Source organism: Pistacia vera, unplaced genomic scaffold (assembly GCF_008641045.1).
Source record: "Pistacia vera cultivar Batoury unplaced genomic scaffold, PisVer_v2 Contig301, whole genome shotgun sequence".
In the NCBI taxonomy this organism is placed as follows: Eukaryota; Viridiplantae; Streptophyta; class Magnoliopsida; order Sapindales; family Anacardiaceae; genus Pistacia; species Pistacia vera.
In genome coordinates this window covers 161694-185910 of record NW_022196115.1, presented here as the reverse complement: position 1 = coordinate 185910, position 24217 = coordinate 161694, and the positions used below count along the sequence as shown (strand labels likewise).

The 24217-nt window shown below is 36.8% G+C and overlaps 4 protein-coding genes across 7 annotated transcripts; all 4 read left to right on the top strand.

The window, feature by feature from the left end:
* The first annotated feature begins 9341 nt into the window (after positions 1 to 9341).
* On the top strand, positions 9342 to 11293 carry LOC116135652 (exopolygalacturonase-like). Its single transcript, XM_031421368.1, has 5 exons — positions 9342 to 9711; positions 9809 to 10135; positions 10225 to 10514; positions 10611 to 10824; positions 10916 to 11293. The coding sequence occupies exons 1-5, from the start codon at positions 9478 to 9480 to the stop codon at positions 11144 to 11146; spliced, it is 1296 nt and encodes a 431-aa protein (XP_031277228.1). The 5' UTR covers positions 9342 to 9477; the 3' UTR covers positions 11147 to 11293.
* A 1681-nt stretch (positions 11294 to 12974) lies between these two features.
* LOC116135649 (exopolygalacturonase-like) lies at positions 12975 to 15268 on the top strand. Its single transcript, XM_031421364.1, has 5 exons — positions 12975 to 13419; positions 13654 to 13980; positions 14075 to 14364; positions 14460 to 14688; positions 14769 to 15268. Exons 1-5 carry the CDS (start codon positions 13177 to 13179, stop codon positions 14988 to 14990), a joined length of 1311 nt encoding a protein of 436 aa, XP_031277224.1. The 5' UTR covers positions 12975 to 13176; the 3' UTR covers positions 14991 to 15268.
* A 233-nt stretch (positions 15269 to 15501) lies between these two features.
* Positions 15502 to 17517, top strand: LOC116135589 (multiple organellar RNA editing factor 3, mitochondrial). The gene is made up of 4 exons (XM_031421304.1): positions 15502 to 15929; positions 16028 to 16125; positions 16742 to 16807; positions 16940 to 17517. The coding sequence occupies exons 1-4, from the start codon at positions 15574 to 15576 to the stop codon at positions 17191 to 17193; spliced, it is 774 nt and encodes a 257-aa protein (XP_031277164.1). The 5' UTR covers positions 15502 to 15573; the 3' UTR covers positions 17194 to 17517.
* Positions 17518 to 18281: 764 nt separating this feature from the next.
* Positions 18282 to 23420, top strand: LOC116135572 (uncharacterized transmembrane protein DDB_G0289901). Of its 4 annotated transcripts, none has more exons than XM_031421282.1 (3): positions 18282 to 18406; positions 18521 to 19859; positions 22953 to 23420. In XM_031421282.1, the coding sequence occupies exons 2-3, from the start codon at positions 18531 to 18533 to the stop codon at positions 23124 to 23126; spliced, it is 1503 nt and encodes a 500-aa protein (XP_031277142.1). In that variant the 5' UTR covers positions 18282 to 18406; positions 18521 to 18530; the 3' UTR covers positions 23127 to 23420. The 4 variants fall into 4 exon arrangements, with proteins under 4 accessions (XP_031277142.1, XP_031277141.1, XP_031277140.1 ...); XM_031421280.1 differs by lacking the exons at positions 18282 to 18406; positions 18521 to 19859 and adding exons at positions 20817 to 20831; positions 20946 to 22284 and having other exon boundaries at positions 22953 to 23418; XM_031421281.1 differs by having other exon boundaries at positions 18300 to 19859.
* The last annotated feature ends 797 nt before the right edge of the window (positions 23421 to 24217 follow it).

The following is a 24217-nucleotide window of genomic DNA, read 5'->3' as shown; positions in this document are numbered from 1 at the left end:
TGTGGGGATAAGATTGGAAGTCTAACTTTCTGTGAACATTTTGTCTTTGAAAAAATGAGTATAGTTAAATTTGGATCTGGTTAACACTACTCAAGTTCACCACTTGAGTATTTTCACTCAGATGTTTGGGGGCCATCTAGGCACTACTCACTTGGAGGATGTAGATACTTCATTAGTTTTGTTGATGATTTTTCTAGGTACGTGTGGATCTATTTCCTCAAAACCAAGGATAAGGCATTCTCTAGGTTTACGGAATGGAAAGTCATGGTAGAAACACAAACTGGAAATAAGTTAAAGAAACTTAAGACTGATAATGGTCTAGAGTTTATAAATGAAGAATTTAACAGTTTATGTAGGATACATGGAATTGTAAGACATAAGACAGTAAGGAATACCCCACAACAAAATGGTCTTTGTGAGAGGATGAATAGAACCATTTTAGAAAAGGTTAGGAGCATCATGTCTAGCTCTAAGCTGCCACTTAAATTATAGGCAGAGGTAGCACACACAGCAGTCTACCTAATCAACAGAACTCCATCTTCAACAATAGGTTTTAGGGTCCCTCTGGAGAAGTGGACTGGTCACCCTGTAAAACTAGAAAATCTTAGAGTTTTTGGATGTCTAGCTTATGTCCATGTTAGAGAAGACAAATTAAAACCTAGAGCCATTAAATGTATCTTCTTAGGATACCCAGATAGGGTAAATGGCTATAAACTCTGGAACTTAGAGTCTAAGAAATGTATCATCAGCAAAGATGTTGTTTTTAGAGAAGAAATCCTACCTGGACTTGAAAAGGATTCCGAAAATTTAGAGGGCAGTCCATCAGGATCATATTACTTAGAACTAGAACTTCAAAACTCCAAAGTTGATCAAACTGTGAATCAAGGTGGAGCTGATGAGATTCAAGCTGAGGAAAATAATCCTAAAAATTCTGTGGGTAATCAAACTGGTGAACTTGAAGGTAAGCAGTTGAACCATGGTGATGCGTTAGCGCTGTCTAATTACCAACTATCAAGAGATGGAGTTAGAAGGGTAATCAAACCTCCAAACAGGTTAGGGTATGCTGATCTGGTGGCTTATGCTTTACAAGTTGAAGATGCCATGAGTGATGAACTTAAGTCTTTTCAAGAGGTTGTGTCAGGACCAGAAAAATTGCAATGGCTTAAAGCAATTGAAGAAGAGTTTTCTTCTCTGATAAAGAATGAAACCTGGATTTTAGTAGATAAGCCAAGAAATTGTAGAGTGGTCAAGTGCAAATAGATTTTTAAAAGAAAATCTGGATTAAACCCAACTGAGCCACCAAGGTATAAGGCAAGGCTACTCGCAAAGGGGTTTACACAAGTGGAGGGCATAGATTACAATGAGATTTTTTTCCCCGGTTGTCAAGCATTCCTCTATCAGAATTTTGTTGTCACTTGTTGTCCAATTTAATCTAGAACTGGAACAATTGGACGTGAAGACAGCTTTCTTACATGGAGATTTGGAAGAGACCATTCTGATGGAGCAGCCAGAAAGGATACAGAGATGTTGTAGGTAAAGTTTGTCTACTTAAAAAATCCTTGTATGGTCTAAAACAGTCACCACGACAGTGGTATAAAAAGTTTGATTCATTCATGATTGAAATAGGTTTTAACAAATGCAATTATGATAGTTGTTTCTATTTTAAAAGAGTTTTTGAACTGACTTACATTTTCCTGCTTTTGTATGTGGATGATATGCTTGTGGCTTATCATGAACAATCTGAGATATCTCAGTTGAAAAAGATTCTTAACACCAAATTTGAGATGAAAGAGTTGGGTCAGGCTCAAAAGATACTTGGGATATCAATCATTAGAGACAGGGTTCATGAAAGTTTAAAGCTAGTTCAGCAAGATTATGCTGAAAAGATTCTGCAGAAGTTCAATATGAAGGATGCAAAGGCTATCCAAACTCGTCTTGGTCAGCATTTTAAGCTTTCTCATGATCAGAGTCCTCAAACTGAAGAAGAAAAACTTGAAATGTCATCAGTCCCTTATGCTAATGTGCTAGGTAGTTTAATGTATTTGATGATATGTTCAAGACCCAACTTGGCTACTTAGTAAGTATTGTGAGCAGGTTCATGAGTAATCCAGGGAAGATCCATTGGTCTACATTGAAATGGATCTTAAGGTAGATAAAGGGGACCAATTCAGTAGGTATAGTGTGTAGGAGGAATCAGAAAGAAAACTACTGTGAAGGATTTGCTGATGCAGACTATGCTAGTGATGTTGATAGAAGGAAATCAACTTTAGGTTTTGTCTTTACAGTATGGGAAAACATTGTTAGTTGGAAGTCTAAACTCCAACACATGGTTACACTATCTTCAACTGAATCCGAGTATGTGGCACTAACAGAGGCAGCAAAAGAAGCAAAGTGGCTGAAGGGTTTTGTGACTAAGCTAGGTTTAGAACAGAGGGTATTAATAGTTTACAGCGATAGTTAAAGTGCCATACATCGTTGTAAAAATCAAGTATTTCATGAACGGACTAAACACATTGATGTTCGACTCTACTTCATTAGAGAGATGATTGATAAAGGTGAAATTAAGGTTGAAAAGGTGGATGGTTCTCATAACCCAGCAGATATGCTTACAAAACCTGTTACTGCTAACAAACAAAGGCTCTGTATGATCCTTCTTAACGTTACATGAGCAAGAGCCTATTTCCAAGGCCAAATAGGGTGTCAAAACAAAAGCCAAGGTGGAGACTTGTGGTGAAGTGGCTTGTGTTTTGCCACGGTAGAGTCAATTAAAATTGGGTGAGTCAAAGGGTACAGCGACGTCATTTTATGATGAGCTAAAGAGGGTTTTTTCAACTCATTCGATCCAACCCTCATTTCTCTTCTCTAAGACCATCTCCAACCCATTGCACCAATTTGGTGCAATTTTGCACCAAATTGGTGCAAAATTTGGTGCAAAACACTATTCCATCTCCAACCCACAACACCAAATATTGCACCAAAAAGAATATTCCCTATAATATTCTCTAAAATATTCTTTAGAATATTCTTTTTTTTCTTTTATTGTAATAATCAACAATTAATCTATTTCACTCATTATTTTTGTATATATTAATTAAATATTGGGAATGATATTTTTATTAAATAATAATTATTTTGAAAATTATACTAATTATAGGAAATTAAGCATTTATTTAATCAAATAAACATTACATTTAATATAGAAAAAACATTACATCAATAATAAATGATACAAAAAAAAAAAAAAAAAAAAAACAACAACAACACAAAGGTAAAATTCATATTGATAGTAATTTAATTTTCAAATTAGTATGTTCTTCCCACAAATGATCAATTAATGCATTTCGAAGAGCTGGTGAGCCTCTGTATCCTTGATTTGTTTATGTCAAGCAAGAAAATTTCGAAATCGGACATTCTCATCTATGACAATTTCAACTTCGGGAGTTGGCGCTTCCATCTAATTCTCAATCGATGCATCAACATTACGTTCATCCTCGATTATCATGTTGTGCATAAAATACACGCAGTCATTATATCATGTAATACATTTTTATCCCAAAAACGTGTCGGTCCTGCCACAATTGCAAATCGCGATTGGAGAACTCCAAACGCAGGTTCCACTTTTCTACATCCTTCCTGTTTCATTGCAAATAATTTTTTTTTGGGACCACGTGGATCGTGAATAGTTTGTACAGGAGAGACCACTTTGGGTATATACCATCAGCTAAATAATAACCATATTATAATCTTTTCCTTGAATGCATAATGAGCGGGAGGAGCAATACCTTGAGTTAGTTGGCAAACAAATGAGATGCCTCCAACACATTAATGTCATTGTTGGAACTTGGCAAACCAAAAAATGCATGCCATATCCAAAGATCATATCAGCTACAGTCTCGAGAATAATAGTTGGGGTCCACTACGACCAGCATATTGTCCTGCCCAAGTGTTGGACAATTTTTCCACTTCCAGTGCAACAATCTAAACTACCAACATTCCTGGAAAACCACGTTGTTCACCAATATGAAGTAGCCTTGCAACATCATTAGCATTAGGTGATTTAGATATCGTTCTGCAAATACCTCAACAACAGCACGGCAAAATCTCTTCAAACTTTCAATGGTTGTGACTCGCCTATTTTAATATACTCATCAGTAGCATCTGCCGGTAGACCATACGCCAACATCCGGAAACCGCTGTTATTTTTTGAAAAGCAGACAATCCGAGCCTACGAGCCATCCCTTCGTTGTACAAAGTAGTTGTCATGACCTTTCACCTGAACAATACGAATGAATAAATTGCGAGACATTCGAAATCGTCGGCGAAACATGGAATCATTAAACCGTGGATTCTCGGCAAAATAATCTTTGAACAAATTGCGATCAGCAGTTTCTCGGTTGCGATTGAGACTCTATACCAGGAATTGATCCTTACGGATCACCTGGTTGTTCTGTTGATTTAGATAGTGAAGGAGGAGGAGGTTGTTGTTAGCTCTCATGCGAAGGATTGCTTCTTGCTCTGCATCAATGCTTCAAGATCATTCATCAATTCCTCATCATCAATTTCATTGTCGGAAAATGATGAGAATTAGAAGATGATAAATGAGATGGGCCTCCAAAATTGAAATTCATCTTTGTAGATATATTAGTTGAATGATTTGGAAGTTGATTTGGTTAGAGGTTTATAGTTGAAGAAAACACTATTCTAGAAAAAAATAATAATAATTCAAAAAGATGTGTTGTCCATTCAAGCTTTTGAGTTGTGGTTATTCAAAAAGATGTGTTATCCATTCAAGCTTTTGAGCTTTGTGGCTTATTCAAAAAGATGTGTTGTCCATTCAAGCTTTTGAGATTTGTGGCTTATTCAGAAAGATGTGTTGTCCATTCAAGCTTTTGAGCTTTTGGACTTATTCAAATAGATGTGTTGTCCATTCAAGCTTTGAGATTTGTGGCTTATTCAAAAAGATGTGTTGTCCATTCAACTTTTCAGCTTTGTGCTTATTCAAAAAGAGTGTTGTATTCAAGCTTTTGAGATTTGTGGCTTATTCAAAAAGATGTGTTGTCATTCAAGCTTTGAGATTTGTGGCTTATTCAAAAAGATATGTTGTCCATTCAAGCTTTAAGATTTGTGGCTTATTCAAAAGATGTGTGTCCATTCAAGCTTTGAGCTTTGTGGCTTATTCAAAAAGTGTGTGTGCATTCAAACTTTTGAGATTTGTGGCTTATTCAAAAAGATGTGGTGTCCATTAAGTTTTTTTTCAATATTTGATGATCTTACTTGATCCGGAACTAATCTACCAGAATACTAAATTGTTATTTTAGTTATGTTGTATTTTCTTTTAATTTAGTGTTTTTAAATTAGTGTTAATTTTATTTTGAGTTATTGTAGTTTAATATTTGCGAATAAAGTTCTATTTTTAATTTTTCATCATTTTTTAAATTATATCATTATTATAAATTTATTATTATAAAAATAAGCAATTAAATAAATACAATACTCAAATTTGGGTATTTTTGGTGTAAAATTTTACTCAAATTAACTTACAAAATTAAAAAAAAAAACAAAAAAACCAAAATTAAAAAAAAATATTTTTTTTTATGTTGTACAGTACCGCGCCATTTTGGCGCAGTGCTACAGTGCTGCGCCAAAATGGCAGTGTTTAGCGTGGGTGGGTACCAACCCACGCCAATTTGGTGTTTTTTGCACCATTTTGGGGTGGGTTGGAGATGCCCTAACTTCATTTGTTCCAGAATGTGCTAATGGGAGACGAAATCTATTACTCATCTATGGTTGGAAATCCTTGGGGTTCCAAGTGGAGGCTGACTTGGAGATGACTGATGTAAAATTGATTCCATTTAATATGGATTCGCAGCAAGGGGAAAAGAGAAGAAAGATAGGGTTTCTTCGGGTTGTATTCTTCCTTGCTATTGTTTCTTTGTTCAATACTTTGTAAATTGTCTACTTAACTGTGATAGTAATGAATCCTATTTGCGCCTTGAAGAGTGGATGTAGGCTACCAGCCGAACCACTATATTCCTTGTGTTGATCTTATCTCTTTACTTGATCGTGTTTGGTTAAATGCTTGATGATTCATTGTTGTTAATCTGTGATTACTTTCATGTTTGGGGATTGGTAGTTAACCAGAGAATCGGAATCTGTGATTATCATCTTGTTACACAGTTGATTAGTTAGGCATAGAACTGTAATCTGTGAAAACTCAGTTCAAATTCCAACATAAAAATAAATAAAAGAAATAAACCGAAATTTCTAATCCAATATTCACATCTCTAGGGTTATCACGAACAGATCAAAGGGAAGTTACAATCAAGAAAAGGTTCTAAATAATCCATTTGGAGTATCTATTATCTTAAAAAATTGAGATACCTTTTTTCTTATGATAAAAGTGAAAAATGAGATATTAACAAGCTCTTTTAAAAGTGAAAAAAGTTGATGACAGGAGAGGATAGGAATGGTAACTGAATCAATCTTTCTCAGAGAAAGAATATAAAAGATCCATACACTGATACACAACCAGAAAAATTAGCCTAGTTGATAAAAATAACTCATTTTTTATAATTTTTGGGCAGGCATAGATTCCTCCATAGTTACTTCTCCATGGAGTTACTGCCTTTTGTGATATTACTGTGGAAGTTTTGGATGGAACCATAAAAAGTTGAAGAATTGGCAGGCCAATTTGGTTCCTTTTTCTTAGCTTTCCCACTATACTGAAATTTACAAGAAATCTATTCTTAATTATCTTAATCAGATTTATGATTAATAAAGTGGGAGCTTTGTGATGATTTCTATATAAGGAACTGACTTCAAACGTTTAGTACCAAGACAAAACAAAAAAACTACTTCTTTATAAACTTACATGCTAATTATGGCCTTCAGGCTCGTCAGGCAGATCATTACAACCGCCTTGCTAAGGTTGGAGGGAAGGCTTTGCTCTCTGAAGAGCTCGAATTTATCCGCCCGCCGAAGAAGTTTGGGAACGGGCAGCCCCTCAAGCACATGATTTTCATTATCATCCTCAGCATTATAATAACTATCAGTACGAGCATCTTCAACCTGCTATTATAGGAACGGGCATCAGCCCCATCAAGACATGATTTTCATCCATCCCTCAGCATTATAATAACTATCAGTACGGTCCGTCATAGATAGCAACCAGGCTGCTCAACTCTACGGTGGCAAGGTGGTTGTGGATCATAGTATATTAAGAAAACCAATTCCCAACGGTGGTTATAAGCTTTTGCTTAATTTTCTTCAGAAATATGCATACTTAATAGCCTTAACGTATGCTATCTGAAGTATGCAATTTGTAATATCTTCTTGTATACTTTGTGTAGTATGATTTTTGGTGTCTACCATAGTTTTGTGTAAGCCTAATGGTCTGTCCTTTGTTATATACTCTATGCCTCTCCCTTAGTTATCTTAGTTATTAAGGAGTAGAGAGTGTCAAAGTTTTATCAATCTGAAACTATGTAATTATGTTGAACGATCTGTGAACAGAGCCTTATTTATGCTCTGAAATTATGTAGTTAATATATATGGGCTGTTGGGCACTTCCAGTCTTATAATTATGCCTCTCTCTCTTTTATATTAGGATGAGACTTGAAAGGTTACATCCAGTGTTTTAAAAGCCAGACTATACCGGTCGGTCCAACCGATAGCCGGATTCCAATTTGTTTACGTTACATGATTTAATCCGGCTTTGACTTTGGACCAAATTGACCCGGCATGACCAATAACAATAAACCAGATCAGGCAAAGAAATCAAAATTTAAAAATTGAAATCCTTAAAATCTAAAAATAAATCCTTCCGCATTTGCATCGTCGACCGTGTGGTCCCTTTTTACCCATTCGACCTTCATCTCCTCTTCGCTATAGCTCCCCTTGTTTGTGATGGGTTTTGTTATGACGAATGGTGGTGTTTTGTGGTGGATTAGGGTTTTTGTAGTGGCCTGGTGGTGGTTTTTCCAGCGTTGGGCTGATCTGGTGTGGATTGCAGTGACAGCGGCTAGGGTTTCTTGGCCATATCACAAGGGTCTGTTTGCTGGATTGCAGTGACAACGGCTAGGGTTTCTTGGCCATATCACAGGGGTCTGTTTGCTGGATTTCAAACCTGTAGGGACTGATAAAATTTCTCAAGGGTATGTCTGTTAAGTTTCATAATAAGGTTTCATGCTAACATCACCGGTCCGACCGACCAAACTAGGGACCTGCCCCTTGACCGAGTCAAGGCCCGGTCAGAGTATAAAAACATTGGATACATCTACTGCAAAACTACTAAAGAGTAACTTTGGAAGCCAAATTCAATATATATATATTCTGACCAGTATCATCCTTTGCGTTCCATTTGTCATATGGTTTTGCAATGTGAATTAACCAACTAGATTTGTGTAGCGGGGCCACGATTGGTGTAAAGTATTAATAGAAACACAATTGTGAAAATCGTTTCCCAGAGCTTTAAAAAGATGGTTCTATGAATAATTGAGGCAACAGATAACTGAATAAACTGAAGGGACACTGATCAAGACATTCAAGAAATTTAATTAAGAGAATGGCCAGTTGAAATTCTTCTTACTTCCTCATAATCAAGAATAATTTGATTAACAATATAAATATTAATCAAAACATGGGTGTGTAAAATGTTTTCTACTTTTATTTTTCAAATTGCATAAAGCCCATCATCCAGTCTATGGTTCCTTATGTTATCAGTTAACAGTTATAAGAAAACACGCCCAGGTCTTCGCTTCACTGGAACAAATGGCTGCTGGGCTGCCAAATGGTCTATTTCTAGTTCGACGATATTATTCTGCAGCAATTAAAAGCATGCATATTAATATACTTGTTTTTTAAACCAAAAACACATATAAAACATTAAATTATTGAAAGAAATATGCTCATAATCTTGCCGTGTGATTGCCTGATGACTCTCTAATCGAGGAAACTTTAATATAATCAAGACTCCGATCACAGTATCTTCTTTACACCTCTTACCTATTTTTTAAAAGATCACTTCTTCTGGTCTAGTTGACTGGCCAATAAAGCAACTAATAATTATGGTGTGATTAATTAAAAGATGGTGATTAATAAAGAATCTTCTTGTTTTTTCCATTGTTTGGTAGTTTGCTGGTAGTAAATTGGTGCTAAAAGAGATGTTTACGCAGAAGAAATAGCACCCACTTTCTAAAGACCAACGGATAAACTCCTATATTTGGAAATACATCACTAAATTTATCACCAATTCATCAACCAACCAACCAACATTCTGAGGATATATAAACGCCACTGGGTTCATATCTATTTTACCATAAATAAGCTAAGGTAGAATTCAGCTAGACGCATAGAGAAGAGAGCCTCTTTGGCATTCCATTAGTTATCGAATTTATCATCTCCAGTGGTAACTATACTGGATGCTCTTTCTGATACTTTTATATTAAATATGTTAAAAGAAGAATAATATATAATATAATGTCTCGCGCGAGCTCGGGCTCAATGGCCTTCATCATGACAGGTACTCGAACAAAAGCTATTCTTCTCTTGTGTTTAGCTCTTTTCAATGCCTCCCCAGCTAAAAGCCGGTCCAATTCTACAAGTCGAAGCGTTCAGGATTCTAACGAGAAAGTTTTTAACGTGTTAGACTATGGCGCAAAGATGGGTGACAAGGAAGTTCGAACTGAAGATGGGGAAGATGGTAACCGCGGGGTAATAAAATGAATCAACTTCAGCAAGTTTCAGTTTAATTTTCCAGTTCAATCGAACTTCATTGAATAATTCTATTTGAGTTGATTGATTTTTGCAGGCATTCGTTCACGCGTTTCAAGCAGCATGCCAACATCCGGGGAAAGCGAGGCTTATTATACCCAGAGGGACTTTTGTTGTTGGTCCAGTAACATTTATGGGGCCATGCAAGAACACAGCTCCACTATCTGTTCACATTCAAGCTACCATTAAAGCAAGCACTGATATTTCTTTATACCCTGGAGAAGGAGAAGAATGGATCAATTTCAACGGCATAAATGGGTTGATAGTTACTGGAACTGGCACTTTGGACGGCCAAGGTCCCGCCGCTTGGAAGTACCGTGACTCAGGAAAAAGCAACGATGATCCTGGACAACGTCTCCCGGCGGTAATTTAGCTAGCTCCAAAAACATAATCAATTCTAATTCTCTTCTGAATTAGTCAATCTTAATTTCATTTTTCTGCTTCTTGGTGCAGAATATACTATTTTTTAATGTGCAAAACGCAATTATAAGAGGAATAACATCCCTTAATAGCAAAGGGTTCCATTACTTCATTACTCAGTGCCAGAATATTAGGCTTGCAAAAATTCGTATCACTGCTCCGGCCGACAGCCCTAACACAGACGGCATTCATATTAGCCAATCCAATTCGGTGAACATATCCAAAAGCGTTATCGGAACTGGAGATGATTGTGTTGGTATGATTCAAGGATCCAACAACGTTACTATCAAAAAGGTAACTTGCGGGCCTGGACATGGAATAAGGTACAATTCGTCTCTTCGTAAGCTTTAATTACTCTCAGTTTTTGCTTAAATTAACATTCCCTGAGAATTTCTTTTAATTTTTGCTCCATATTTTAGTGTTGGCAGCCTCGGCAGGTACAAAAATGAGGCAGATGTGCAAGGGATCATTGTCAAAGATTGCACCTTATTAGGCACAGACAATGGCCTTCGAATCAAAACAAATGTCGGGAAAACTCCAAGTCAAGCTAGAAGTATGGTTTTTCAGAACATCCTCATGAGGAATGTTAGGAATCCGATCATCATAGATCAATTTTATGAAAGCGAACATAAGGTAATTAGCATTAATTTATAATAACTTAATTAGTCTTCTTCACAAAATTTAATTCTGGGTTCTAATCAAACTTTTACATATGTATCTGCAGGATTCAATAATAAAGATCAGCGATATTCGTTTCATAAACATTACAGGGACCTCAGTCTCGGAAGTTGCAGTGGATTTGGCATGCAGTAAGCAGACTCCATGCACAGATGTTCACCTCAGCAACATTAATTTGCGTTACAGTGGAAACCAGAGCAATGTGCCATTCTCATCTTCATGTCTTAATGCTCAAGTTGGGTATCATGGAACGCAATTTCCACCACCTTGCCGTTAGGGTTCCTCTTACATATCATATAGTTTCAGTTAATTAAAATCACCCTGGTTAAATTTGTATTTGGCTGGGTAGAGATGATTAAACATTTCGGGTCTAGCTTCAGAAAGTATAATTTTGTAGTACAATTTTTGAAGAATTAATTAAAAATCTAACTATATAGTCATTATCTGTTTCTCTGTGTGATTCAGTCACCTATTTAATTAATTCAGAAATCGAATTAATTACCTCGCTCTCTTCACATGATTTTAACCCATAAAAGGAAATAAATATGAGCAAATCAATTAGCCACTAATCAGATGTATAGAATCTGACAACACACCAAATAAATAGAAAATATTCCATTGCCTAGTTATTCCTTTGACAGAAAGAGTTTACATGGTAATCTATGAACTGCTAACATAAAAGTTTATAATTTTTATTTCAAACTACCTCTGGGTGACCGAGTGATTCGATAGGGACTTTTGGATATATTACTCAAGAGATCTTGAGTTCGAGTCCCTCCACTGTTACGAATAGAGATAGTCATTGGAGTTCTTATCGAGTCCAAAGTTTCAGGGTCCCGGAAGATTAGTTGAGGTATACGTAAGCTGACCCAGACACACCCAATCATTAAAAAAAAAAAAAAAAAAAAAATTCAATTCATATTATAAAAGTAACTAACTACTGCCATGAGATAACTATATTTATCAGCCAACAATAATAAAGGATTCGATATATACCTAATCCCCATTTGTTTCACATTGATGGAGGGCAAAAAGTAAACCCTTATCATATTTTTCATGATTAAAACTCCAGTATTAACAAAAATAAAATAAATCAAATCACGTATATATTTCCAAAACACTTAACAATGATGCAGCAGCTCCAGTAGCAGCAACAAAAAAAACGAGGCTCCAATATATGCCAACATGTTGAAATAATAAAATATAGTATTCATGTGGCTGCACCTGCATATTCGATTTCCAGAATCCAGCCTCATATTTTAAACAATTATAAAATCTGGAAAGTTTTATGAATGCATTCAAAAGCAATGAAAAGAATAAGCCAATACAATGTATATATTTAGGAACATATATAAACACATGATAAATAATGTCAGAAATAATTGATTGATTGCATGCAAAAATACTTTAATTCAAAATTATAATTTTTCGTCCCATGCAATAAATCAAGGCGTTCGTCCCTCTAGAATCTTTGTGAAGAACTAATATTGGAATATTAATTCTTCAATAAATTGAAATATTAACAGTTAGTCCATGAGGTAAACACTTGCAGAAATCTCTCAGGTCAATGCAGAATATTGTACTGTAATTCCAAAACAAAGATGCATAATTCCGTGTAACTTCCGTGTGTGTATCCGGTTCAGGTTAAGCAAGCTCCAGCCCCCAACTTCTACCGGAACCAAGAAACAAGAAGCAACCCAAATGTTTCTTTTAACTAAATAAATATAAAACCGCACGTTAGACAACTAATTGAACTTTGTCGTTTTTGTTTCTGTTTTTGTTTTTCACACCCCTTTACATTATTAAATCACCATCGCTTTGTCTTTAGAATTTTCCAAGAATTATAGATCCTCGAGACAATTCCAAGTAGTAAATAAATTAATGTATGTCTTTATTATTTTTCAAGAACTGTAGATCCTCGAGGACAATATGATTATAATACCAAAACCCTTTAATTAAACGATTGTTTCATCCTTCATACTCAAATTGCCATTGATTGCTCGGCCATGAATATATATTATATTGCTGTGGGGTACTGCACGTAGAAGCTTTATATATATCACCAAAATATTTGTAAAAATCTGTCCACGAGTAGAAGTTAATTAAGCTTATATCATTGATTAATTTATCACTCTAATAAATACGAATAAGATGTTATTTTATATATAAGTAACTTGCAGCTTTCTCCAAAACATTAAGTGTATTCACTTTCTTTATAGTGCCATACGAGATAAAACAAGGCTTTGAAGCTCTGCTGCCATTGTACCAAAGAGCTTACAAGATAATACAATTCACAAAGTAATTACAATGGTGGCATTCAGGATGTTCAGAAGTATAGCTATTTTTTATTTAACTTGTTTTTATATAGGTAGTACAGTGGTAGTCCGAGCTAAGTGCCGCAAGTGTTCTTCAGCTCATAAATCCAAATCCCGGCCAGTACCACCTCCTCGCCCCCCGCGGCCTCATTCACCAGAAAAAAATTATCCGGAAGCTATTTTTCATGTCACAGAGTATGGAGCAGTGGCTGATGGGGAGACAGACAGTACCTCAGTACGTTTCTTGTTGTATTTACGTTTATCCAATTTGTTTTTTACTTTGTTAATTAATAGCTTTAAGGGGATGTTTCTGATAATTTAAGAACGTTTGGGTCTAATTACTGTTTCCAAACCTCTAGGAGGTGAATAGGTGATTGGAAAATGCAATTACCGTTGACCTCAATTATCTTTGTGATGTAAGGCATCATTTTTACTCTAATAACACGTTTTATAATATGATAACCTGTAGGCATTCTTAAAAGCCTGGGAAGCTGCATGTGATCATGTTGGGAGCTCCACTTTTTACATACCAGAGGGTAAATTTCTTGTTGGTCCAATAACTTTTAGCGGCCCCTGTCGCAATAACCAGCCTCCCGATGTTCAAATCAGAGGCACTCTGCTTGCTGTACCTGATCTCAGTGCCTATCCGGCTGATGATTGGATTGTGTTCAATAATCTTCACGGTTTCAATCTCATTGGAGAACATGATGAGGCAACTTTAGATGGGCAGGGAGGTCTAGATGCCTGGAAACAAGAAAGCTGTGTCCAGTCTGCAAATTGCGACCGATTGATAACAGTAAGTTTGCATTCCATTATTGTGCCAGAAGGTACAGAGTTAATTAATTGGTAATGATAACACATTAATCTGGTTTACCATTTGATTGCTGCAGTCAGTGAAATTCAACAATGTTTCAAATGGGACTATTAGCGACATTTCTGTGACAAATAGCAAGGCGTTCCATATTAGTTTCAATAACTGCGACCGGATGGACATGAACAATGTGAACATTAAAGCACCTGGGGATAGTCCAAATACTGATGGTATTCATGTTCATGAATCCACAAATATCAACATTGTTTCTGCTGATATTGGAGTGGGAGATGACTGTGTCTCCATTGGACCTGGCAGCATCAACATCTCTGTTTCTGATATTCGATGCGGTCCAGGCCATGGAATCAGGTACCAATTCTGATGCTTTTCTAGTTTTAAATTGAGTGGTAACGCTCATAATCTGTACCATATTTAACAACATCGAAATTTCTGCAATATGGCAGTGTTGGGAGCCTTGGCAAGTACCAAAATGAAGCGGATGTGGTGGGAGTTGTAATTAGAAACAGCATAATCAGTAACACGCAGAATGGAGTGAGGGTAAAGACCTGGCCTGGGTCTCCAGCAAGCGTTGCTTCCAACTTTACATTTGAGGATATTGTCATGATCAATGTCTCAAACCCCATAATTATAGATCAAGAATACTGTCCATCGGGTAGCTGCGAAGAATATGGGGTAAATATCTATGAAATTCTGAATATACGAATGCATTTGTTACATGCCGCTAACTGTTTGATTTTTGTTTGTGTGCTCAGCCCTCGAAAGTGAAGATCAGTAACATGTATTTCAAGAACATCACAGGGACATACAACACACCAACAGGAGTGAGTCTGTTATGCAGTTCTGGTGTTCCTTGCGAGAACATTCACCTGGCTGACATTAACATGCAATTCATCAAACGGGAAACGCCGGGCCAAGGCCATTTCAGTGTGAAGGGTGTTGTTCATGGATTAGAAATTTTAACTTCAAGTTTCTAAGTTGAAGTTATAAGAATTAAAACCATTGGGAGGTTGGCCCTAGCAGCCCCTTTGGTTACATTCTCAGTAATCCCTCCGGTGATTGTTACAGTTGTTGGAGTGTAAGAATTATAGGTTTATGTTTCAATATGAATTTCCCAAAATTTTGCAATGCTATAACTTTGTATTAAACTCTCATCAAGACCAAGCATCATCAATTAATACTCAAGGTTACCAGAACTACACACAAATTCTGTATAATTTTTGTTTACAAATTGATGTTGCACAATATAAATGAAAAAGTGTATGTAATATGATCTACTTAATAAAATAAAATCAACTATATTCGCATTAAATTGTGTAGAACATTATAATAAACTGCTTAAAAATGCCTATCTGGGCAGCCCTATTTTTTCCTTAATTCATGCATTAAAAGAAAAAAAAAAAAGTTGCCAAAAATTAAAAAAAATGAGTCAAAACGATGTCGTTTAAAGCTGAAAGGCAAATAAGGTTTCGCTGCCTCTCCCAGAGATAAATCACCTCGTCAGTACTCACCACTAAGTAATCAAGACCTAAAACACAGTAGACCAATAACGCAGCGGACATGGCGCAAATTGTTACCCGGCGCACAATAGCATCGGTCATTTCTCGAACAATCTCTTCTCGCTCTGTCTCTCGCTTCTCTTTACCTCTTCTAGACAAGAACCCACTACTACAACCCCAGCTCATCCCGGACTCGGTTCGCATCCCGACCCGTTTCAAAACATCCGGGGTGGGCCACTCGCCCCTCAACGACCCCTCTCCCAACTGGAGCAACCGTCCACCGAAAGAGACAATCTTGCTCGATGGTTGCGACTACGAGCACTGGCTCATTGTTATGGAGTTCCCCAATGATTCCAAGCCCACCGAAGACGAGATGATCAACGCTTATGTCAAAACACTCGCTTCTGTTGTGGGCAGGTACTGATTCGACTCATTTGGTTTTTCTTTCCGTGTGCTTTTTTTTTTTTTTTTAAAGTAAAAAAAGTTTCTGATTTTTGTTTGGGTTTATGTCGTAGTGAGGAGGAGGCGAAGAAGAAGATATATTCGGTCTGTACTACGACGTATACAGGGTTTGGGGCTTTGATCTCTGAAGAGCTCTCTTACAAAGTTAAAGGTGTGTATTTCAGTCTTACTCATTCATGTTGCCTGTTGGTGGGTTTAGGGTTTTAGGTTTTTTTTTTTTTTTTTAAGTAATTTTAATTAGGGTTGTTTCTTAATCTTTATATTACAATTTGTTTGGGGTTTTGGGCATTAGGTTTTTTTTATTTCATTGTATTTTGAATGTTTGTTGGAGTTCTAATTATTATTATTATTTTTTTTTTTTTTTTGGTCGGTGGATATAATTTTGTTGGGTTTTTTTTTTTTTTTTTGGTCGGTGGATATAATTTTGTTGGGTGCCCAAAGGTTTAGGTTGAGTGAGTTGTTTGTAGATTTTTTATTTTAGTTTCAATGATAGCTATTTGATGGAATTCGCTTTGATTAGTTTTATTCAATATAAAAGTTTCGGGCTTTTGCGGGGTTATTCGTGTTGGTTGGCTTACTCTTTTGTGGATTCAAATTAGCGGTAGGCGTTTGATGAAGAATGATCTATTGTTTGTCTCAAATTCTGGATGTTTGATTGGATCAGCATTGATTTATTTGTCACTGGATCTTCAGGATTTAGGCTCAGATGTTTCCTTTTTTCAGTACTTATTGGTTTGATTTTTCATTGGATTTTTCTGGTGGAGTAGGGCTACCTGGCGTTCTTTGGGTTTTGCCGGATTCATACCTTGATGTCCCCAACAAAGATTATGGAGGTCGGTATTTTCTGAAATAAACCTTTATTGGATTTTAGTGGAATATGGCTACCCAGTGTTCCTATTGAAATATATGTATCATGAAAAAAAAAAAAATTCAATCTTTTCTTGTCTTGTGTGATTGATGATTAGGTGATTTGTTTATCGATGGGAAAGTTATCCAGAGGCCACAGTATAGATTCAATGAGAGACAGCAAAACACTAGGAACAGGCCTCGCCCCCGGTATGATAAGCGCCGAGAAGCAATGCAGGTTGAGAGAAGAGAACCTATGCAAAAACAGAACTGGTCTCAGAATCAGACTGCACCCATGCAGCAACCAACATCAATGAATAACCAGAATTCTGCTCAAGGTGGAGGGTCAGATTTCTTTGTGAACAAAGGATAGTTTGTCCAGAAACATGCTTCAAATTCACAATATAGTTATAGGATATCAGATTAATGTTTGTTGTTGCATTTCTTGTTTTGTTAATAGCGACCGGGTTTTCTTGCTTCCTTTGTTTCATGGCAAAATTATGCATATTTTTGGTCATGAACATATGTGATTATCTGGTGCGCCTTAATTGTGGAATTATCGAAAAAGGTGGTCATTGAAGCCTTGAATCCTTCTAATATTTCGTACGTCCAAACTGAAATGTGCTATATTTCTTTATATATTGATGTTACTTCATCAACTGCAGCATTATGGGCCTGACTCTAAAGATTTCATTTATGTAATTTTCATTTTACTTTTGTTTGTTATGAAATTTTGAAGACAAGCACTCCATGGACAGAATAACTTCATAAGACTGCATCATTTAGGTCACCCCCTGGAACTGCCCTTGTCGGCTGGCTTGATGCTTGTCCCAACCATTCTCTGCTGATTCTTCCTAACTCCTATGCCCTGATAACATCATTGAGCATGAAAGATTATGAATTAGCACTCAACTGTGTTACTTCTGAATGACCATCAAACTCTGGATAGGATTTTTCAGCTGTGAGGGTAAGGTACTAAGGTCAGAATATTCAAATTGTCAAATATTTGTAAGCTTGTCTGGTGGTGCTGAAGGTGTGTTAAGAGACTGAAACTGCAATGGAAAAGTTGCTCCTCGTACCTAAGGGGCAGAGAATCTTACATGCTTCTTTCAGTTGGTGGAAGGATATAATATTTAGATCAAAGAAGAGCAAGAAAGAGATTGAGTAAACATTTGCAGCTGGGAAAAGGGAAAAGAATATGATTGCTTAGCTTAAATATGTATCTTTCATTAATGGATTAACATGACCCTTTGATAGAGCCATATGCAAATATGAGTTCTGTAATTTCATATTTTCATACTTTCTCAGGTCACCTAGCTAGCAAAAGGTTTGAGATGTCTTTACCAATCAATTAATTCCACTGATAGGGCCAATGTTTTAAAATTCAGAAGAACCAAAAAAGTGAGTAGAATTTTACAAAAATACCCTTCTAAAAGGGCAGAATTACTATCTGCTCCCTACTAAAAATGGTTTTTGGGATCCAATTCCATATCAGTGATGTCAACTCAGAAGCTGTCCAAATTCCCCACCGTCTCTGCCTGCAGGAATCCCTCCGATCTCCATTTCTCGAGATCTTGTTTTACAAGGTATGTTTTCTAGCTAAACCAGATCTACAAATTTTATCACCTCGCTTTTAATTCACAAATTTTTGCGTATTTTATTTCTCTATTTCATTTTTTAATACAAAATTTACAAATTAGACAATAAACCATGAATTCCAATTACGGAAAACCTAAAGGATCAACATCCGGTTCACTCAATAACTTCAATTTTGATCTCGATCTCGGTCTCGGGTCTGGTCGGCCCAAGTCACTTAATGACCAAAAAAACAGAACCACGTCGTCGTTTCAATCTTCATATTCATCGTCGACGACAACACAGACTCAATCAAAGCCCACGTGGCAGCCAAACAAGCCATCGTGGACTCATCAACCGGCGCCGAGTCAGTCCGGGGTACAAAATGCACCCACTTCAATGGTGGGTGATATACGTGGCAAGAGTTGGCCGGCAAAATCAAGTTCTGGGATTGGGATTGGAATAGTTGATAAGAATCCTAATCTGTTTGGTGATCTTGTTAGCTCTGCTTTAGGTCAGGGTAAGAGTAATAGTAATGTTCCTTTGAAAAATGCAACACCGGTGGCATCCAATAAGAGTTCATATTCGAAGGGGAATTTGGCTGATTCATTACCGAAAACGAGTAATTCATCGAAAAGTAGTGGAAATTGGGGGTCTGGAGAGAGTTTTGGGAGTTATACTGGTGGATTTAATAGTAGTGGTGGTAGTAATGTGAATGCAAATGTGAATGTTAATGCTAATGTTAATAAGAGTTCGAATCTTGGGGGTCAGTCGATGAAGAGCATGACTGGAAATGGGATGCGTGGTAATAAGGATCCATTTGGTTCTCTGTTTGATATGGGATCGAAGCAATCGGGTAGTCTTAATTCAGCAAGTAAAGGGGATAATAACAGTCGTGGTGTTGATTCTTTTGGAGAGTTCCAGAATGCCTCTAAACCCAGTACAACAGCATTCCCTTCAAGCGGTGTTGCTTCAAGTAATAATGATTTTATGGCATCAAATTTGGGCTCTGATTTTGGGGCATTCAAGGATCATGGTTCTCAGAATAAGTCCTCTGGTCAAAGTCAAAGTACTGGTGGCGATCCACTTGACATGTTCTTTTCCTCATCGTCAGCTGCAACAGGAAGTGCTGCTACTGCATTTAGTGGAGGGCAGCAGTTTTCAGAAGATGATTGGGGATTGGAATCCGATTTTGGAGGAGGAAACGATACTGGCGGTACTACCACTGAGCTTGAAGGGCTGCCTCCTCCTCCAGCTGGGGTAACTGGTGCTGCTGCAAAGAACAAGGGTATAGATAATCAAAAGGCAGGCCAATATGCTGATGCCATTAAGTGGTTGTCTTGGGCTGTTATACTTTTTGAGAAATCAGGTGATGAGGATGCTACAAAGGATGTTTTATCGACTAGGGCTTCATGTTATAAAGAAGTTGGGGAGTATAAGAAGGCTGTGGCTGACTGTTCAAAGGTATTATCAATCATCTCTTTCCTTTGGCTTCATTATTTCTAGCAGTTTGTTAGGAACTTTATTTTTAATCTGAAACATAATTGTTTAGTTTGCAAATAGGAATTTGTGAGTATGTGTTGGTTTTTGAATCATCTGAGCACGTACTATATGTTGTGGGCCTCAAGTTATAAGTATCACAAAATTCTTATTGGTCGTTTGGGGCTGAAGAATTAGCTGGCTACTATTTGGTCAGTATTCAGTCTACAAATATTAATAATGTTGAGAAATTTTAGCGGTAGAATTTTGGTGTCAGTGAAGTAGATTCTGGATCATTCTTATGTTACAAGCTTCTCAAATCAATTGAAAGCTTCACTTTGCTCAGTTTAAAGTTGATTGATGATTAATTCTTTGCTCTNTCTGGTGGTGCTGAAGGTGTGTTAAGAGACTGAAAGTCTGAAACTGCAATGGAAAAGTTGCTCCTCGTACCTAAGGGGCAGAGAATACTACATCCTTCTTTCAGTTGGTGGAAGGATATAATATTTAGATCAAAGAAGAGCAAGAAAGAGATTGAGTAAACATTTGCAGCTGGGAAAAGGGAAAAGAATATGATTGCTTAGCTTAAATATGTATCTTTCATTAATGGATTAACATGACCTTTTGATAGAGCCATATGCAAATATGAGTTCTGTAATTTCATATTTTCATACTTTCTCAGGTCACCTAGCTAGCAAAAGGTTTGAGATGTCTTTACCAATCAATTAATTCCACTGATAGGGCCAATGTTTTAAAATTCAGAAGAACCAAAAAAGTGAGTAGAATTTTACAAAAATACCCTTCTAAAAGGGCAGAATTACTATCTGCTCCCTACTAAAAATGGTTTTTGGGATCCAATTCCATATCAGTGATGTCAACTCAGAAGCTGTCCAAATTCCCCACCGTCTCTGCCTGCAGGAATCCCTCCGATCTCCATTTCTCGACATCTTGTTTTACAAGGTATGTTTTCTAGCTAAACCAGATCTACAAATTTTATCACCTCGCTTTTAATTCACAAATTTTTGCGTATTTTATTTCTCTATTTCATTTTTTAATACAAAATTTACAAATTAGACAATAAACCATGAATTCCAATTACGGAAAACCTAAAGGATCAACATCCGGTTCACTCAATAACTTCAATTTTGATCTCGATCTCGGTCTCGGGTCTGGTCGGCCCAAGTCACTTAATGACCAAAAAAACAGAACCACGTCGTCGTTTCAATCTTCATATTCATCGTCGACGACAACACAGACTCAATCAAAGCCCACGTGGCAGCCAAACAAGCCATCGTGGACTCATCAACCGGCGCCGAGTCAGTCCGGGGTACAAAATGCACCCACTTCAATGGTGGGTGATATACGTGGCAAGAGTTGGCCGGCAAAATCAAGTTCTGGGATTGGGATTGGAATAGTTGATAAGAATCCTAATCTGTTTGGTGATCTTGTTAGCTCTGCTTTAGGTCAGGGTAAGAGTAATAGTAATGTTCCTTTGAAAAATGCAACACCGGTGGCATCCAATAAGAGTTCATATTCGAAGGGGAATTTGGCTGATTCATTACCGAAAACGAGTAATTCATCGAAAAGTAGTGGAAATTGGGGGTCTGGAGAGAGTTTTGGGAGTTATACTGGTGGATTTAATAGTAGTGGTGGTAGTAATGTGAATGCAAATGTGAATGTTAATGCTAATGTTAATAAGAGTTCGAATCTTGGGGGTCAGTCGATGAAGAGCATGACTGGAAATGGGATGCGTGGTAATAAGGATCCATTTGGTTCTCTGTTTGATATGGGATCGAAGCAATCGGGTAGTCTTAATTCAGCAAGTAAAGGGGATAATAACAGTCGTGGTGTTGATTCTTTTGGAGAGTTCCAGAATGCCTCTAAACCCAGTACAACAGCATTCCCTTCAAGCGGTGTTGCTTCAAGTAATAATGATTTTATGGCATCAAATTTGGGCTCTGATTTTGGGGCATTCAAGGATCATGGTTCTCAGAATAAGTCCTCTGGTCAAAGTCAAAGTACTGGTGGCGATCCACTTGACATGTTCTTTTCCTCATCGTCAGCTGCAACAGGAAGTGCTGCTACTGCATTTAGTGGAGGGCAGCAGTTTTCAGAAGATGATTGGGGATTGGAATCCGATTTTGGAGGAGGAAACGATACTGGCGGTACTACCACTGAGCTTGAAGGGCTGCCTCCTCCTCCAGCTGGGGTAACTGGTGCTGCTGCAAAGAACAAGGGTATAGATAATCAAAAGGCAGGCCAATATGCTGATGCCATTAAGTGGTTGTCTTGGGCTGTTATACTTTTTGAGAAATCAGGTGATGAGGATGCTACAAAGGAGGTTTTATCGACTAGGGCTTCATGTTATAAAGAAGTTGGGGAGTATAAGAAGGCTGTGGCTGACTGTTCAAAGGTATTATCAATCATCTCTATCCTTTGGCTTCATTATTTCTAGCAGTTTGTTAGGAACTTTGTTTTTAATCTGAAACATAACTGTTTAGTTTGCAAATAGGAATTTGTGAGTATGTGTTGGTTTTTGAATCATCTGAGCACGTACTATATGTTGTGGGCCTCAAGTTATAAGTATCACAAAATTCTTATTGGTCGTTAGGGGCTGAAGAATTAGCTGGCTACCATTTGGTCAGTATTCAGTCTACAAATATTAATAATATTGAGAAATTTTAGCTGTAGAATTTTGGTGTCAGTGAAGTAGATTCTGGATCATTCTTATGTTACAAGCTTCTCAAATCAATTGAAAGCTTCACTCTGCTCAGTTTAAAGTTGATTGATGATTAATTCTTTGCTCTCAGGACTATAAGTAGACCATTTCTCACTGGCTGCTATTGTGCCAATTGCCAATTTGAGGCTTGTATTATTTTTTAAGTGGAATATCATTCAGTTTTTTCAGTTTCTATTCATTGATTAGTTCTGTTAATGCAAGTAATCGACAATGGCTGATTTAAACAATGGTAATCGGCAGAGCGATTCAAATTCCCTTATATGCAGATAATAATATAATGTCCTATAATTTTTCTGACTATCATTTGTGTGGGGCTTATTAGTTTGAATTCTTCTGTGCAGGTGCTAGAACAAGATGAAGCAAATGTATCCATTCTTGTACAGCGTGCACTCCTGTATGAAAGCATGGAAAAGTATAAACTTGGGGCCGAAGACCTGAGGACTGTTCTGAAGATTGATCCTATTAACCGGATTGCAAGAAGTACCATTCATCGCTTGGCAAAAATGGCAGATTAGAGAGGTTTTGGGATTATTTTTTGTTGTTTGTATTAGCTCCTTTATTTAGCTCAATGCCTTTTCCCCTCCCACTATACGAAGTTGTGGGGAATTATAACAATTTTCCATGATACGTGGATTTGATATGATCATTGTGTCCTTCTGGAGGATTTTACATGTATGATGTGTTTGATATCTTTTATTGTTTTGTGACTGGAAATGATTTTTCTTTGTTGCCATAAAATGGTTTTCAAAATTTGCAGTTGGATTGTCAAGTGTACTGTTTTTTTTTCATATATATGAAACTATTAAATCTATTGCCTTCTTGTTTTCGTTTGTTTCTCTGTTTTCACAGTGACCTCAGAATTTATTTAATATTACAGAGTAGATTGAATCTCAGAGCTGCGCAGTTGTGAAATAATTGAAGCTGTTGATGATAGAAGTAAAGATAAGTTGGTCTCAGTTAAAAACAGCACACCAGAAGGATGGTAAAAATTTGAGAGAAATTCTGAAGAGTTAAGTAAACGACATAAAGTATGAGATATAGATGAAATTTAAAAGCAAATGATATTTGAAAATGGCCTGATACTACTGAGTGATGAAGATGAGGTCAGTTGTTGATAGACTGGGGACAACAGAGTCAAAACATTATAGCAAACAAACAGAGACAGCCGCACTTATGATAAAAAGTGTTGAGCTGAGCATCGATGTTCAAAAGGTCCAAACTTCTCTTACTCGCATTCAGTCTTGATGTTTGGCCACATTACCGCAATTACCAATTTTTAGTGATAAATGAAAGCGGCCATTTGGAAGATACCTTTGTAGTTTGTTACGAGCGAAGAATACTATGGACAAGTTGTAGCCGTTAAAGAAAAAAGGACGAAACTGAATCACAAGATCTCCTAATCAATTGATTGATTGATGGAGTATATCCGTGATATAAAAATAAAAAAAAAAATTAAAAAAAAAACTTTTTTTTCTTGTCCTACCTATCAACAACTATTCCTTGTTTAATACTCCGTTAAACTTTGTGAGTGTATTATTTAAGATATTTTGAATTCAATTCAGGATCTCTATTGAGAAATTTTACTCGGTTATCAACTTTAGAACCC

Bases quoted from the DNA above. Each gene is read 5' to 3' on its own strand.
- LOC116135652 (XM_031421368.1), top strand. From the start codon at position 9,478: ATGTCTCGCGCGAGCTCGGGCTCAATGGCCTTCATCATGACAGGTACT. The intron at 9,712-9,808 runs GTAATAAAATGA...TGATTTTTGCAG, and splicing joins GGGAAGATGGTAACCGCGGG to GCATTCGTTCACGCGTTTCA. The intron at 10,825-10,915 runs GTAATTAGCATT...ATGTATCTGCAG, and splicing joins TTTATGAAAGCGAACATAAG to GATTCAATAATAAAGATCAG.
- LOC116135649 (XM_031421364.1), top strand. From the start codon at position 13,177: ATGGTGGCATTCAGGATGTTCAGAAGTATAGCTATTTTTTATTTAACT. The intron at 14,365-14,459 runs GTACCAATTCTG...GCAATATGGCAG, and splicing joins GGTCCAGGCCATGGAATCAG to TGTTGGGAGCCTTGGCAAGT. The intron at 14,689-14,768 runs GTAAATATCTAT...TTGTGTGCTCAG, and splicing joins GTAGCTGCGAAGAATATGGG to CCCTCGAAAGTGAAGATCAG.
- LOC116135589 (XM_031421304.1), top strand. From the start codon at position 15,574: ATGGCGCAAATTGTTACCCGGCGCACAATAGCATCGGTCATTTCTCGA. The intron at 16,126-16,741 runs GTGTGTATTTCA...CTGGTGGAGTAG, and splicing joins GCTCTCTTACAAAGTTAAAG to GGCTACCTGGCGTTCTTTGG. The intron at 16,808-16,939 runs GTCGGTATTTTC...ATTGATGATTAG, and splicing joins CCCCAACAAAGATTATGGAG to GTGATTTGTTTATCGATGGG.
- LOC116135572 (XM_031421282.1), top strand. From the start codon at position 18,531: ATGAATTCCAATTACGGAAAACCTAAAGGATCAACATCCGGTTCACTC. The intron at 19,860-22,952 runs GTATTATCAATC...TCTTCTGTGCAG, and splicing joins CTGTGGCTGACTGTTCAAAG to GTGCTAGAACAAGATGAAGC.